At 34.4% G+C, this 13116-nt stretch overlaps 1 protein-coding gene across 4 annotated transcripts in view; it reads left to right on the top strand.

The window, feature by feature from the left end:
* The window catches only part of WASL (WASP like actin nucleation promoting factor), a 62250-nt gene that overhangs the window by 26700 nt on the left and 22434 nt on the right, over positions 1–13116 (top strand). For 2 of the 4 annotated variants that reach the window (XM_042971095.1, XM_042971118.1), the window contains exons 2-5: positions 4929–5063; positions 6871–6957; positions 8187–8283; positions 11598–11621. In XM_042971095.1, the coding sequence (XP_042827029.1) occupies positions 4929–5063; positions 6871–6957; positions 8187–8283; positions 11598–11621 (343 nt within the window). Of the gene's footprint in view, positions 1–1047; positions 1443–3583; positions 4228–4928; positions 5064–6870; positions 6958–8186; positions 8284–11597; positions 11622–13116 lie in introns of those variants that run through there. The other 2 variants (XM_042971104.1, XM_042971110.1) reach the window with 2 other exon arrangements.

The raw sequence follows: 13116 nt of genomic DNA, 5'->3' as shown, positions 1-13116 counted from the left end.
TTATATAACATGATCGTTCTGATAATGTGAAAAGAATGTAAACTATAGAAGTGGTGAATCTTTGTGATTTAAGTCTTTCTTACTCAGGATGAAGCTCCCTGTAACAAGGTTGGTATGAGTATAGAAGGAATTGGAAGAAGTAGTGATTTTCTTAGTTTTGAGTCAGTGTGGTAGTAGCTAGTATACGTACAGGTAGAACCACCGTCCCAAGACTCATGGCTGTGGAAGGAGGCTGAGAGTCTTCCACTTTTATGAATCATTTGGGCTTTAGAATTTTTTAATCTCATACTTACAGAAAAGTTGCAAATATAGTACAAAGAATTCCTGCATATCCTTCATCCAGATTTGTCAAGCATTTATGACATTTCGTTAGGGTTTCTTCTGTCTTATGTATGTACACATATATATATACAGTTATTTTCAGAACCAGTTGAAAGTAATTGCCGGTATCATACCCCTTTATAATGCTTCATATGTGTATCCTAAAATCAAGGACATTATCATAGTATTAGTATCAAAATCAGAATATGTAATTTTTAATTTAACAAATGTTTGCTTACTTGGAGCAAAGTGTAGGTGAAGTGAAAATATATATATATTCTTGCAAAACCGTTCAGGTGCTTAAGGGAATTACAGTCCACTAAAATGAATAATCAATACAGCAAATTCGTCTATTTTAGAATAAGTTGTGGTACAATAAGATTTACACAAGATATTCAGAAAGAAGGTGCTCTAGAAAAGTGAAGGAAAAAACCAGTCATTTAACCTAGGGAATTGGGGAAATAGTTCTTGACTGGTGCAGAGTCTGCCTGAGAGGTAGAAGTGCACCATTGAAGGACAGTGGGAGAGATCCACATCCCAGAGTTCATCCTTTATCTTCTGTCTGCTCTTGACAATGAAAGTTCTGAGGATGAATGTGTTATTTCAGTAACTTAGTACTGAAATATCAGGACTGTGTATGATAGGACAGGTTCTGTTTCTACAAAAGCTGATATATTACTTGTTTCCTTTTAATTAACAAATTTTAACCCTAATATTATTGGGCTAATAAGAAATAGATTTCTTTTCCTAAGCACTTGTCCTTAGGTTGTTTTTCAATAATACCTCTCAGTTATGAGAGACCAGATGTAACGGAGTTGAGTAGCTGTAATTTCTTTAAAGGAATGGAAGGAATGTTTTCAAAAGCTTAATTAAGTCACTGTCAATCTAGGGCTTAAGGGATAGTCACTGTTTTAATGTTTCTAGCATTTATATATTAAATTTTATATGTGTAAGCTATTCTTGCATTTACTATAATTTTCCTGAATTAATCAGAAAGGGCTTTATATAATTTTCAGACTTTGCTAGTTTAAGATAAAAAGGGCTGAAAGAGGCATATACTGACAGTATGATTGTAGTAGAAATTTGAAAATCCAGTTATTGAAAATAGCTTCTGATTACAGGTGGGTTCTTCAGTATTAAAATTCTATAAATTGTTTTAGAATAAGGTTTATTCTGCTAACCACATTTATGTGGAATGCTATTAAACTGTTTCACAGGTCTTTATTTCTCAAGCAGATGTTTTAAGAATTTGTTTTACATTTATATAAATGTTTAAATGTAGATTTTTAGTTTTTGTTACTTTTTTTTAGGTTCACATATACATTTTACATGTTAATGTTTGGTCATTTGGCAAGGGGATTTCCATAATGGAATTTCAGACTCTATTTGATAATCCGTTTTTTTCTTTTCTGAGCTGTTACTTCTTGTTTTTTGGTTAAAAAGAAAAGTAAAAGGATTTTTTTATTTTTTTCTTGGTATCTAGTTTCCTAATTTCTTTTTAGAAATGAATGCCTTTTGACAGCATCATACTAAAAGGACAGTAATTTATATGAATTTGCCTTAGAAAACAAATTTATTCATCTGATTTTTGAATCCTTCAGTCTGTTCTTTAATACCTTTGGGTCATATATGCAGAATCCATTTGTTTTTGGTTGAAGTTTTCAGTGTTAGGAGTTTGAGGTCGGGGAGCCCAAGCAGAAAATGATACGTGTTATACTTGGAGAAGAACAAAGTATGCTTTGAGCAAGCCAAAGGCATAGTGTCCCTTTTTAAGCCCAGCATCCTAGTATATACATTTGATATGTTTCAAACTATCTTTATAATTTTTTTAATGGCTCTTGTGGAAATTTTCTTGCTGCTTTGTGTGCTGTCAATGACTATCAGAAATTCAAAGATGAGTTTGTGGTCTATAAAAGTTAAAAACATAACACGGAGCACTGTTAGTTAGGAAAGTCTTTATACAATTTTGATTCCCCAAAAGTACACTCATCTTACATTTCTGACTTTATTATTATAACTAATATATATAAACTCTGTGTATATGAGTCTGAAAGTTCCCCAGCCATAGTTAGGTAACCCAAAACAACTTTATTTCTAAATCTAATATAGTCTATTTCCTTTTACAATGACCAGTATTCATTGAACTGATATACTATAATTACTTAAATCATCTCTTACTTCTGGTTTTTAAATTCCTTTTATTTAAAAAACTGTAACTAATATATTCGTATAAACATTTTGTTTCATATTTATATAAAAATAACAAATTTTTGAGGTATTTTAAATTATTTCCTTGATTTCCCATTTAGGAGTGCAATCACTAGATTTAAATGTTTATTTATTTTGAGAGAGAGAGAGACACTCATGCAGGTGAGGGGCAGAGAGGGAGAGAAAGAGAGAGAGAGAGGGAGAGAGAGTGTCGCAAGCAGGTTCTGCTCTGTTAGCACAGAGCCCAGTGGCGGGGCTCAATCTCACAAGCCGTGAGATCATGACCTGAGCCGAAATCAGGAGTTGGATGCTTAACTGACTGAGCCACCAGATGCCCCTGAAATCAGTAGATTTAGACCCAAAAACATGATTATTACTTTCAGAGGATTTGTAAGTGTGGTGTATCATTCTGACAGAAACTAAAATTGAATAGTTACTTCCTAGATTATACTATAAAAGAAACTTTATTTATTTATTTATTTATTTATTTATTTATTTAAAAGCTTAAAGGAGATTTTTTTTAAGTGTATTTATTTTGAGGGAGGGAGGGGGAGAGAGAGGGAGAGAGAGGGAGAGAGAGAGAGAGAGAGAGAGACTGAACCAGTGAGGGAGAGCCAGAGAGAGAGGGAGACGGAGGAAACTAAGCAGGCTCTGTGCGGACAGCAGAGAGCCCAACGCAGGGCTCAAACTCACGAACCGTGAGATCATGGCCTGAGCCAAAGTCGATGGATGCTTAACTGACTGAGCCACCCAAGTGCCCCTAAGAAAAAACTTAATTTAGAATTAAACTAAAGTTGGGGCGCCTGGGTGGCTCAGTCGGTTGAGTGTCTGACTTCGGCTCAGGTCATGATCTCATAGCTCATGAGTTCGAGCCCCGCATCCGGCTCTGCTGACAGCCCAGAGCCTGGAGCCTGCTTCGGATTCTGTGTCTCGCTCTCTCTCTGCCCCTAACCCACTTGCATTCTGTCTCTGTCTCTCTCAAAAATAAATAAACATTAAAAAAATTAAAAAAAAAAAGAATTAAACTAAAGTTTCCATTATTTTATGTTACTGTCATGAGTGAGGTGGCAACGTGGTAGAAGTTAATGTGCTGTGTTCCTTGCATGTAACAATTAGCTTCCTTCTTACACGTCTGAAAGGGTACTAGTTAGCTATATCCTTGGAAAAATTGGTACAACGATCACTCAAATAATTCTTCATGTTTTCAGTATAGCTTGCAAGCTAAGTGGCCATGTGCAAGTCACTTAATATCTTTTTTCTTCAGTTTTACCATCTTTAAAAAAGGTGATATTAGAATCTGTCTTCCAGGATGGTATGATCAAAGTGTCCAGCATTATAATTTAGTAACCACAAATTTTGCTTTCGTTTGATTTAGTACCATACTAAAGTAGTTAACTGCTATACAGACATCAACCTTTACTAACACTACTACTTCATTACTTAAATGTTCATTTTATTGGAAAACAGTGTAGTAGTCCTCCTTTGCCCATGGTTTTGCTTTCCATGGTTTCAGTTACCCAAGGTCAATTACAGGTTAGAAGTGGATGATCCTCCTTCTGACATATTGTCAGAAGGTCAGTAGTAGCCTAATGCTACATCATAATGCCTATGCCTTTACCCCACTTCATTTCCTCACATAGGCATTTTATCATCTCACATCACAAGAAGGATGAGTATAGTACAATAAGATAATTTTGAGTAAGAGACCATATTTACATAACGTGCATTACAATATATAGTTGTAATTGTTCTATTGTGTTATTAGTTGTTAATCTCTCAGTGCCTAATTTATAAATTAAACTGTATCATAGCTATGTATCCATAGGGGAAAAAAACATAGTATATATGGGATTTGGTACTATCGGCAGTTTCAGGCTATCCACTGGAGGGTTTTGGAATGTATTCCCCATGGATAAAGGGGGATTGGGGATTATTGTATTTTGCAAGGAGTAAGTACAGGATCCGAAGTCACAACTTGCCTGGATTGGAATTTCAACTCTGCCGGTTAGCTGTGTGATTTGGAATAAATTATGTATCCCTTTAACTCTGAGGTTCTCAAGCATAAAATGAAATTATAATAGTAATAAAATTTAAATGGAGGTGTATTTAAAAGTGCTTAACACGGTTTCTGATACATTCTAAGCAGCAAAAATGTTTCTTTCCATAGTTATTTTTAGCATAGTTATTGTGTTATTTATTACTGAATAAGTAATTTCTTCAAAAAGTAACAATAAATGTTTATTATCCCCTTGTTCCTATGAGTCACAAATTCAGAAGCAACATAGCTGGGTGGTTCTGGTTCCATGTCTCTCATGAGGTTGCAATCAGGATGTCAGCAGGGGCTGAGGTCATCTGAGTGTTATTTTGAACCTAATGGCCATAAATTTTACATTTTCCAGACTATGTCTTCAGCGGTGGTACAGTTATATGCAGCAGATCGTAACTGTATGTGGTCAAAGAAGTGCAGCGGTGTTGCTTGTCTTGTTAAGGACAATCCACAGAGATCTTATTTTTTAAGAATATTTGATATTAAGGTGAGTTTTGTTTTGCTTCCACTTTAAACTGTAGGTGCTTAGGTTTTTTATTTCAGTTACGATTTTTACATATATTTATGTATGTTACGTATGTAATTTTTGTTTATCCTGTATGTATGGTTTAATACTTTTTACATCTTGGGCTTTCCCTACATGCTCTCTTTCTAATGATACTCTTCTATTTCATCTTGTCTCATACAGAGTAGTATAAAGTCCTTTCAAGGAACTATAAAAGCGTATTTTAGTTTAGTATGTACTGTTAGTTACTTCAGCCTAGGCTTAAAGCATAATACAGTATCTATAATAATGTATTTGCTACCCATTTTTCCTTATGTTGTTTCTCAACATAGGTATGTTTACGTTTTCACAGCTTTGTATCTCTCACATTCAAACACAAATCCACATTGTTCTAGATTGGATGCCCATTCTCAGGTATTCATTTCTTGTAGTTACCATAGAAGTAATTACCTTTTTGCAGAGATGAAGTCTCCATTTATCTTTTAAAACCTTTTCTATAAGTAGGCTTTTGTAATATTTATATGTGACAATAAATATAACCAAAAAACCCCAAAAGACATTGACTTTGAACTCTCCTGGATGATACTTACGGATAGATTGTATGTCAGCCTCTGTATGTTTAATTTCTCTGGGCCTTGGCTTATTTATTTATAAAATGCGAGAGCCATCTGCATCTATTGCAAAGTGTTTCCCTGAGATTAAGTAAGATTTAAGTTACTGTACTTCGTAACTTAGTGCTTCTTAGCATCCACTTCTCCATACTCCAAGACAGCTGAGAGATGTGGGGTACTCCTGTTATCAGTGGCTTAACTATGGCAGTGATTCTAGGGGATGGGCAAACATTCAGTAGTTTGAAAGAAACCCATAGTTGTTTTGACATACTTCTCATCACCAATGAGAAGCACTATTTAGAAGTAAAGTGCACATATAACTCCACAAAGAGAAAAGGAATGGGTGGTCCTGTGTGTATAGTGAATTCTGAATATTTTTAAGTCATGGTCTAGGTAGAACTTTGCTTTCAGAATAGGGCAATACTTATCTTCCTCTAACTACTGATTTCTAATTGTAGATAACCATTGCTGAATGCTTGGCAATTAGCCACCTTTGGTATTAAGGTTAATTCTGTGTCCTCTACTACAGCCATACATATGACAATCCAGTCACCCATGGCTCTCCTAACCAGAGTTTACCCTTGGTGCACCTTAATCATCAGTCTTTTTCTGCACATGATTGACACTACTTTTACTGGTAGTATTAGGGAGCCACTGTATAAAATTTAGGAGTTCAAAGACTGTTAGTGAACAGTACAGAGAAGGTATATTTGACACTCCCAGCATCTTACAGAATTGAGGAAAAGAGCATGAAATGTTCCTATAATGTTTGATAGCACACGGTCTATTGCCAGTGGAACTAGGCATTGATCATCAGTGCATGTACAGCAGTATTCTATTCCTTCTGTCTGACATTGATGACCTAGTAACTGTTCTAGTTACGTATTTGACCAGGTAACTGTATTTGGGAATACAGGCTAAGGAGATTATATCTTGGCATACTGAATTAAGCTCACTCGATACGTAGTTTTTATGGAAGAAATACCCAGAATTTACTATTTTCTTATTAAGAAAACACCAATTAAATTATGTTATATATATTTTATGCATATCTGTGTTTTCTGTGCATGTAAAAGCTATTATTAATAAAAACAATTTGCTTAATAGGAGTCATCTATTTTGGTTTATTCCTAGAGATTATCTTTTTGTTAACTCTTATTTTAACTGTTGTTTTCTAGGATGGGAAACTATTGTGGGAACAAGAGCTATACAATAACTTTGTATATAATAGTCCTAGAGGATATTTTCATACCTTTGCTGGAGATGTAAGTCATATTTTTTTTTTTATTGCCCTGTTTAATGTAATTGTTTTTACATTTGTCTGTGGAAAGCATCTATGAGCTTTCCATGTAAACACTGTATAAAATAAAAAGAATTATTTTACTTTTAAAAGCATCTTCATAGATAGTAAAGAGGAAATGGCTACGATTTTAAAGGGCCAAAAAAACAAAAAGGATTTCAAAGAGTACTGTGAATATAACTTGCTACGTGAAAAGAAATTTGGTTTTCATCATCTTTTTGTCTTTGGGCAGATAGCTTAATCTTTCTGGGATTTAGTTTTCTGTAAAAATGAAGTCTGAATTGCCCACTAATCCATGATATCTTTTAAACATCGAATATTATATTGCCATTCAAGTTATTTTGTAAAAGAATAGCTCGTGACTAAGGAGAGTACTAAAATAAAGTAAATGTGTGTAGGGGGGAGAACAGAATTTCAAAAATTTATCGCATATACTTGGGGAAATTGTTAGAAGGATTTCCATACCATATGCTCCCAGGGATTGTCTGAGTGTCTAGATTATAGGTGATTTTAATTTTCTTTATTTTCATATTTGTATTTCCTAAATTTTCTATAATAAGAAAAAAGATGGTTGGATTAGATGATCTATCTTTTCAAAAAATATTTTCTTCTCTAGCTATTGTTTTCCACATTTTTCTTAATAAAATATAAATATATGTAAATATATAAAAGTATGCATTAAGTACCATAATCAATAATGTCAGTGTGTTTCCACGTTTTTAAATAATTTACCTGAATTAAAGTTATAATTTAAATAATACCTACAGTTAAGCTGTAAAATAAAAACATTGCCTAGTAAAGATAGAGCTGGCCTGCATTTGACCAACTTTTCTGGTATTTGCTTTTTCTAAAATCCAAATTATTTTATAGAGCTCTGTTGAAGGATCAAATTTTTTTGTTTCTTTTCTTGTTGTTGTTGAAGATAAAGTATTCAATTTAATTTTGAGTGTCCACTGTGATAGGCAGCTTTTCTAAGTGTAGTCTTTTACTTTGCTTTTTCTGTGCTTTTAGCATTCTTAGGTTTTTCAGGTAAAATTAAAACTTTAAGGTAAACTGAATCTTTGTTAGTAAAGTCAGCTTTCCTTCTTCAGAAATGTACTTTGTTAGCTATCAACATTTTCATTAAATAAAGCTAAATTCATGTTTTTTGCTGTTTACCTTTTTTGCTAAAAAAAATATATATATATATTTCAGACTTGTCAAGTTGCTCTTAATTTTGCCAATGAAGAAGAAGCAAAAAAATTCCGAAAAGCAGTTACAGACTTGTTGGGCCGGCGACAAAGGAAATCTGGTAAACCTTTTTTTTTTTTTTTTTAATTCTTTGAAACTGGAGCTGGCAAACTAAGGCTCATGGGACAGATCTGGCCCACCACCTGAAGTTTTAGTGAGACACAGCTATGTTTATTGGCTTACATACTGTCTGTATAGTATGTCTGTGGCTGCCTGTTTGCCACAACAATAGTTGGATAGTTACAACAAAGACTGTATGACACACAAAATCTAAAATGTTTATTCTCTGCCCCTCTACAAAAAAATAAAAATAAAAAAGGTGATGATCCTTACTTAAGAGGCATATTAAGAACTAGTTTTTTTCAGTTTACTGAAGAACTCATTCTGATAACCTTTTTTTGTTGGTAATATTCCATATATACTGACTCTTAAATTTGCGTTTTTATGGCATTGTTCTTACATTCTTAGAATATTTAATACTTTGTGAACAAAGACTTTTTAGGCAAGCCTAGAAGCAAATAAGCCACGTTGCAAATATAATCTGTAAACACTGTTTTGTCTCTATTTTGTCCCTAATGTTATCTGTTATAAAACCATGAGAAACGCAGTGTAATTCATGAGACTTTAATATATGTAAGATAATTAGAGAATGATGCAAGATAGTGTAGAACTTTAAATTTATTGGTATAGAAATATTTGTTAACAGTCTACTGTTCCTGTTAGGAAGTGGGAGAAGGGTGATTAGGAAAGGTGAACCTCTCCAAAATCATCGTTTTAAGCAAATCAGTATTAGGAGAAATAACATATGGGTATCGAGATCAGCAGATAGATATCCTTAAAACTATGCCATATGCTCCTTGAAAGTTTTCTGTATATCTGGGGGTACATGTTACCACTGTGTTCAGGGATGTGCTTTACCAATAAGAAGGACTAAGCCATGAAAAAAATAAGACATTGGATCTGGAAAACTGGAGTGTAAAATCATGTATTCCATTTTATACTTCTCCATTAGTATTTTAATGTATTTCCAAGAGGGAAGTGAGGTAAAAATGAGAATAAAATGAAGTAAGCTGTTGCTCACTATTGCCTTCTTCTTATATCTTAACTGTAATGAGCAAATAGGAGAATTGTTAGGGACCTATTTTTTGTTACTTCTTTTTGGGATCAAGGACATTTACCACTTGATTCCATGCTAGGGAAGAATTTAAAGCTATGGAATAATTTATGGTTTAGTACCTTATTTCAGGGACATGTGGTACTCGGCCAGGGGCTTTCTGGGGTTCCTTTTAGCCAAAATATATGGCGTTTCCAAATCAAAGCGAGTAAAAAATGTTTCTTAAAATATAGACTAATTGACTTTGAAATAGGAAGGTCACTTAAAGGTGTCTTCAGCTGGTATAGGAATTTCTTTTTACGCAGTTCCTAAGCATTTAAGCATGGTGTTTCACAAGCAGAAAGACCACAACATTAGGGAGTCAGCTGATTCATCTTTGGGTAGTCCTTCATGCTAAGTCAAACTCCAGCTTCACCTCTCTTTAACTTAGATGCGTGGAGTCTGACTTTTGGAGCAACAAAAAATTAGTCTGTTTTCTTTTCCTCCCAGTAGCCATTTAATAGTGGAAGCCATCTATCGTGTTCTTACTCCTTCACTTCTTTAGTTTAACCAGTTCCAGTTTTTTACTCATCACATGATGTAGTTTATAGGCTCATCCTGAGTACTGAGCTCTGAATCCACTGTAGATTTTTATGTCTTCTTCAGATGGTTCAGATTTGAACACAGTACTCCAAAAGTAGTTTCACTGGTTCCATGATACTAAAACACATCTCTTGATTTGATTAAACACTGTCCTGCTAATGTTTTAGCAAATACCTCACATTAGTACCTCCCATTCATTGTTCAACCAAGCCATCGTTTTTTTCATATGTATGGCTTTCAAGCCAGGATACCGTCTTATTTTTAAGTTACTTTTTAGAATTTACACTCTGAACTTTATATTTATCTCAGTATATTTCCATATCTGTTGTCATCACTTTAAGAAGTATTTCCTCTGGTTGCAGAGGTGACATCACCTGAGAAATGGGAGATTGACATTCATTGATATAGACAGAATTTGATTACGTCAAATGTTTCAAAAAGTTACTTCATCAGACCACCAGATGGAGTAATACATTTATGTTTCCCATTGCCAGGATTTTCTCACTTGTCCTCCAGTTAAATCCTATTAATTTTAGTTTATGGCTATTTATAAACTAATTATTTTTATTATATCATCATTTATGGGTATTTCGCTTATAATTTTGGACAACTTTATATTAGAAAATCTCTGGAAATTCTATTTGTTTAAAATTCTTCAGCCACTTTGAATTTCTTAAATCTAAAATGATATCAGACCTCGTATGTAAGAGTATGAATACAAAGGATTGGTAGTTCTCCTGGTTTTATTCCTTCCTAATCTGCTGTAGTTCTTTGTTATTATTTTGGTCTACCCCGGTGCTCAGTTATCTCTGTGTATTTTCATTACCCTTATGCTTTCACTCAGTCCTGCAGCTTGAAAACTGTCCGTATGCTGAAACCTTCCAAAGTTTTATCTGTATTACTGACCCCTCCCCCCAACCTTCAGACTAATTTACTTCAGTTGACATCAGAATAGCTTTCAAACATAACATATCTGAGTAGAGCATTTGATCCATGTTCCCTGACCCCAATTAGACCTATTCCGACTCCTCTCCTAGTCTTCCTCAACTTGGTAAAATGTTCCACTCTGGCTTACCATGGTCCCTTGTAAATCCTATCCATGAGTCCATTGTCTCTTCCTTCAAACACAGAATCTGGATCTGTTTCTCACCACCTCTGCTGCTGCCTCCCTAATCTAAGCCACCATCTTCTGTCATCTAGACTACCCTGACTCCCTCACTGGCCTTTCTACTACCACCCGGTGCCCCTTATGATCTCTTTTCCACGTAGTAGCCAAAGTTAACTTAAAAACATAGATTAGGTTATGTTACTTGCCCTATTGGAAACCCTATAAGAGCTTTCTATCATATCTAAAATACAATCTATATTCCTTCCTTGACCTGTGGGACCCTACATGATCCAGTCCCTCCGTCTCCTTTTGACTTCTCTCCTTTTACTCTTCTCTTGGCTCATTCCAGTCCAGGCTTCATGATGTTCCTTCATGCTATTCTTTCCTTAGGGCCTTTAAATATGTTGTTCCCTCTCTTAGTTTATTCAGATGTCAGTTCCTCAGAGAAATCTTTCTTAACTACCTGTACGTTGACTTAGGAATTAAGACAGAGTTTAGGTGAATTAATATTTTATGTTGATTTTTATATTACATATGCCTAATAATGTTATTTTAATTTATTTTCTAACAGAGAAAAGACGAGATCCCCCAAATGGTAAGCTCTTTGATACAAATTATTGATGAAGAAGATTTTAGGTTAAAGTTTAATCTTTTTAGAAACATATCATACATTAATACTTAATGTTTAGTATCTGTGATCAACTACTGTAGTTTATTGTGTTATTTTAAAACAACAAAGATGAGTCTTAGAAATGTACTATTCTTTGACTTTTTTGTAGCATGAAGGAAGTCTCCATAGGGTGACAGTCAATATTATATCTTCATTCTGTATTCACAACTGATTAAGTTGAGAAACTATAATCTTGACTTAGTATCTTCTTTGAAGAGAAGGAAGATAAATTCAGTCTGCGTACTTTAAGATGTGTCTTTTCTTTTTTTTAATTTCAAAATATAATTTCACGCTTGTAATGCAAAATTAGCCCCTGGGAGAATGAACACTGACTTTAATGGTATGTTTAGAGCTAATAGTAGCTGTATCTAACCCTCCTTAATTTGATAAGGAACACTTGAAGTGTTGTGGATTTCATTTAAAAAACAAACAAAACATGTATACCAGAAAGTAAAAGCAGAATACTAAAATAAAAAGGACAAAGTCCCAGATCTTTAGGGCAGAGATTCTCATCCTTGACTCCATAAAGCATCTCTGAAATAGTGTGTTAAATTTTTAAGTGTATATATTTTCTCTGGGGAGAGAGGATGCAGGGCTTTCATCACCTTTAAATGGGGTCCCCGATCCTGTGAAGGTAAAGAACCATTGCTCTAGGAACCTTCACTATAATGGAGAATACTACTTTTTCCTTTTAAAAGCATCTCACATCCTCTCATCAGAGTTTAGATAGATTATTCAGGGAAACAAATAATACAGAGTTCTTAATATATGACAACTACTGGTGATTGTTAGGGTTTGTTTCTTTTAAACACATATATTGCTTTCTGAATTTATCCTTAAATTTGTTTTCCTGATATAAAAACATGAATCAAATACTGCTGTATGACCGTTTGGATTATTTACCTTATTGTAATAAAAAAAAATGGCTGCCTTAGGTAGCCTTAGGGCTTATCTTGTGCCAAATATTATATACTTTGTCTTTAAATGGAAATCTTAATTTATAGGACTTCTTTGGAGATTAAATGAAGTAATCAAAGTACTTAGCATAGTACTTAGTAAATATTAGTTATCACGATGAAGACAATAACAACAATAATCATACCAGCTCCTATTACTGACTACTTACTCCCAGCCAGGCGCTGTCAGCAATCTTACGAAGTAGCTGCTGTTATCTCCATTTTATAGGAGAGCAGCAGGGGCACAGGTGAGTAACTTTCTCAAGGGCACAGAACTAGTTAAGTGGTAGGGCAGGATTCAGTCTCAAGCAGTCTAACTCCACAGCCCACCCCCTGAACCACTGTGCCATGTCCAGAAGATTTTGAAAGAGAAACTGAGACATAAATCAGTACCCCAGGCCTGGGGCTAATATGTGGCAGAGGCAAAGGGAGGCAGAAGCTGCCGCGTCAGAAGTCCTTCATCC

This window comes from Panthera tigris, chromosome A2 (genome assembly GCF_018350195.1).
Source record: "Panthera tigris isolate Pti1 chromosome A2, P.tigris_Pti1_mat1.1, whole genome shotgun sequence".
Lineage (NCBI taxonomy): Eukaryota > Metazoa > Chordata > Mammalia > Carnivora > Felidae > Panthera > Panthera tigris.
Note: the sequence above shows the minus strand (reverse complement) of the source record. Positions and strands in the feature narration are given on the sequence as shown.